At 36.8% G+C, this 4,159-nt stretch overlaps 1 protein-coding gene across 2 annotated transcripts in view; it reads right to left on the bottom strand.

Moving 5' to 3' along the window:
* PPP6C (protein phosphatase 6, catalytic subunit) overlaps positions 1-4,159 on the bottom strand; it is a 39,496-nt gene that overhangs the window by 5,853 nt on the left and 29,484 nt on the right. Inside the window, exons 3-4 of one of the 2 annotated variants that reach the window (XM_012639735.1) lie at positions 2,885-2,950; positions 1,586-1,727 (exon numbers count right to left, since the gene is read on the bottom strand). In XM_012639735.1, coding sequence (XP_012495189.1) covers positions 1,586-1,727; positions 2,885-2,950 — 208 coding nt within the window. The remainder of the gene's footprint in view (positions 1-1,585; positions 1,728-2,884; positions 2,951-4,159) is intronic. The other variant, XM_012639736.1, reaches the window with a different exon arrangement.

Raw genomic sequence — 4,159 nt, 5'->3', positions numbered from 1 at the left:
TGATAATGGCAAACATATGGAAGAGTAAGAGGGTTCAGCCTATATTTACAATGACAGAAGATGATTCAAAATATAAAACTAAAGAGTTCTGAAATTAATATTCCCAAACCTCTCAATATCTGCCGTAATTGTGCTCAAGGAAAATTCAAATTCATAATCTCAACAGTTCTATTGTCTATCTACGTCAAAGAACTTCCTAAAAGCTTATTTTTTTAACTTTCGATCAAATAAAAGTTTTATGGAAACAGCTATTTTTGCTTTTTATGACTGAGTTCTGCTTCTGACCCCTGAGGTCCTAGCACTCTCTCCAGTGAGCACTCAGAGATATATGTAAAAGGATGTGCATAACAGCAGCTTAGGAACAATTCCAATGTCCAATGATAAAGGGACTGGTTAAATCAATTATGGTTCATCCAAATGGTATGATATGATGCAGCTATAAAAATAACATTAATGAAGTGAAAATGCTGGTCACAACATAGCCTTAAGTTAAAAAAAAAAAAAAACCACACTGTGATCCCATTTTAGTGTGTACATGTGTGTTTGTGCATACATAAACACATACATGCATGTACACAATATAGATTAGAATGGGCTCTCTTGACTCTGCAGAACATTGTCCGTCAGCAAATTCTAGGGTCCCACCTCAAAAGATTTTGATCAGCAGGTCTGCAGTGGGCCCACCAATCAACAATTTTTTTGTTTCTTTTGAGACAGAGTCTCACTCTGTCGCCAGGCTAGAGTGCAGTGGTATCATCATAGAACACTGCAACCTCAAATTCCTGGGCTCCAGGGATATTCCCACCTCAGTCTGCCAAGTAGCAGGGACTACCAGCATGTATCAACATGCCTGGCAGCCGGGCGCTGTGGCTCACGCCTGTAATCCTAGCACTCTGGGAGTCAGAGGCGGATGGATCGTTTGAGCTCAGGAGTTCGAGACCAGCCTGAGCAAGAGCGAGACCCCATCTCTACTAAAAATAGAAATAAATTGGCCAAACAACTAAAAATAGAAAACAATTAGCCAGGCATGGTGGCGTGTGCCTGTAGTCCCAGCTACCTGGGAGGCTGAGGCAGGAGGATTGCTTGAGCCCAGGAGTTTGAGGTTGCTATGAGCTAGGCTGACGCCACAGCACTCTAGCCCAGGCAAGAGAGGAGACTCTGTCTCAAAAAAAAAAAAAAAAACCACGCGTGGCTAATTTTTCTATTTTTGGTAAAGACAGGGTCTCGCTCTTACTCAGGCTGGTCTCGAACTCTGGCCTTAAACAGTCCTCTTGCCTCAGCCTCTCAGAGTGCTAGGATTACAGGCATGAGCCACTGCACTCAGCCACCATGTTTTTAACAAGCACCCAGGTGATTCCAATGAGGTAAACTGAGGACTACACCTTGAGACTCGATCTAGAAAGATGTACACCAAAAAGTTAACAGTGGTCTTCTCTCCAGGTTTATATTTTCGATTGATTGGGAGGAGTTAAGGAGTGAGAAAGTAGAGAAAAAATATACATAAAGCACATGTATAAGTTGTGTGACTTTTTTCCCAAGGAAAAGGTAAAATAATGTTCAGAATGAGAGAAATAGAATGTCTTACCATAAAATCCATACACCTGTGTTATCTGTCTACTCTCATGATTTCCTCGTAAAAGTGTAATACGATCAGGCCATTTAGCCTTTAATGCAAGAAGGTAAGTGAAGGTCTCCAAACTATAGTAACCTCTGTCTACAAAATCACCCTGTGAAGTAAAAGTTCACAGTTACAAACAACACAATAGCCATAATATTCTTTTAAAATTTTATCAAACTGTAAAAACTCAGAGACACAGCGCAAAATAACTCCAATGAAGAATTACACATTGAATTATCTGGAGACTGGATTTTAACAACAACAACAAAATAGAATAAACTGTTTCTACTAAACTGACCAACGATACAGAAAATATATACAAGAATCTACTCTGCAATTCTCTCGAGAATTTTCCCTGTAAAACCATTTTTTCAATCTTCTATTACTTATATTAGTAGATGTTAGTAAAAGGTCATGTGTGAATCAAAATTTTTAAAATTAATTTAAAGTATTTTTTAATTCCCTTTTTTAAGAGACAGGGTCTTGCTATGTCCAAGCTGGCCTTGAACTCCTGTCCTCAAGTGATCCTCTGGCCTCAGCCTCCTGTGTAGCTGGGACTACAGACACATGCTACTTACTGCACCTGGCTAAAATAATTTAAAATTTTAAAAAGCATTTTAGTACTGCCAGAAGAGTTGCCTACTTGAAGAAAACAGTTTTTGTGTAAAAGCAAATACCTTAATTATAACAGCATTCTAGGTTTAGCTTTGCATTTAACAACTGCATATGATGATGTAGTATTTACACTTCCCATTAGTGTCTGACTGGGCCAATATTACACCAATGGGAAAATGGCTAAAAGAATAGCAAAGTGACCCAGCAACTTTCAGAAGGAAGGATAATAATAAAAGGGTTCAGAAAAGATTCAAAAGTAATGCTACATTACAAAAGAAAAGTAAGGAAATCTCTATCTTAACAGCAAATGTGTATATTCATCCCTTCATAGGTTAATAAGAGATGGAAATGAATGTTCAAAAAGTTTGATAAAATAACAATTAATTGAAGATTTATGCCTTAAACCAATGGTTCTGGGCTATTTTTCTACCCAGCCATTACTGATAGCTACAATCCAATCCTATCTGTACAGTAGTTTACTAAAGCTGGTTAACTAGAGGACATAGCAAAATGTAGAAAAGTACAGAATCCCATTTTCATATATTTAAATAATAATTGTCACATGGCAATGAATTATTATGCAATTTACATTTAGTAAGTCACATCCTTTCAATTTTAAATAAGCATTTGCTATAACTGGTGTTTACATACCATAAATATGTAGTTTGTGTCAGGAACCTGACCTCCAGTTCTGAAGAGTTCACAAAGATCATAAAACTATAAAAGAAAGGCAATATATGCTGATTACAAATTCCTATTAAGGAGTAAAATAATAAAACTAAGAAATGTGTAAAGAAGCAGTTAATTAAGAGGACTCCAGATATTTACATTCATAAGCAGAAAAAAAGTATAAGCAAAACTGCCACACAGTTCCCAAGCCTACAAAAAGCACTAAATAAAGCTCATAGTTATCATGTCATTCCTAGATCACTAATGTTATAGGCCTCCCTCTTTCATTTATTTTCATACATCTCTCTGTCTATCTCTTGAGAATTTTGAAATTATTTATCAGTTATCTAACTTCTCGGTAGGGTCACCTAACATCTCCACCCATATTTAGCATCTATTTTAATGAGACAAAAGACAAGGATACAAGTGGGTAAGAAGTTTTTTTCAAAAAATGAACTTACATGACACTTTGCAGTGTCATGTAGAACAGATCTTCCTATAATCTACAGCTGGCAATATGTACCCCTCAGGCTCCAGTCATGGAGTGTCTTCTCAATAATCACTAAAAAAAGAATTGTATATTTTTTTCTTTTCTTTTCTTTTTTTTTTTTTGAGATAGGGTCTTGCTCTGTCAAAGGCTACAGTGCAGTGGCATCATCACAGCTCACTGCAACCTCAAAGTCCTGGGCTCAAGCGATCCTCCTGCCTCAGCCTCCTGAGTAGCTGGGACTACAGGTACACACCACCATGCCCAGCTAATTTTTTCTATTTTTTGTAGGGAGGAGGTCTCACTCTTGCTCAGACTGGTTTCAAATTCCTAACCTCAAGCAATCCTCCCACCTGCATCAGTGACCTATAGTTCCCACTCTATATTAGAAGTTTTATCCAAAATTTATTAATATAATAAACATTTACCAAGAACCTGGGCAAACAATTACCATGATCCTACATTGCTGGAAGCTTACTTTATCATTTCACAAATAATATCTACCATCCACTGTATGTTTTTCATATCTCAGGCACTCTAAATGTTCTCATTTTAAACCAAAAACAATCCTGAGAAGTGGATTTTATTTCATCATCAGAGGCAAGGAAACAGCCAGATTGCTTAGTAGTTCTCAAACTTTCTGGTTTTAGGACTCATTTGTGGTCTTAAAAATTGAGGTCCCCAAAAAGTTTTTGTTTATGTAGGTTATACAAATCTGTACTTACCACATTAGAAATTAAAACTGAGAATTTTTTAAATAGTAAATTAAT

The sequence above is a fragment of the Propithecus coquereli genome, unplaced genomic scaffold (genome assembly GCF_000956105.1).
Source record: "Propithecus coquereli isolate 6110/MARCELLA unplaced genomic scaffold, Pcoq_1.0 Scaffold142, whole genome shotgun sequence".
NCBI classification, from domain to species: Eukaryota; Metazoa; Chordata; class Mammalia; order Primates; family Indriidae; genus Propithecus; species Propithecus coquereli.
Note: the sequence above shows the minus strand (reverse complement) of the source record. Positions and strands in the feature narration are given on the sequence as shown.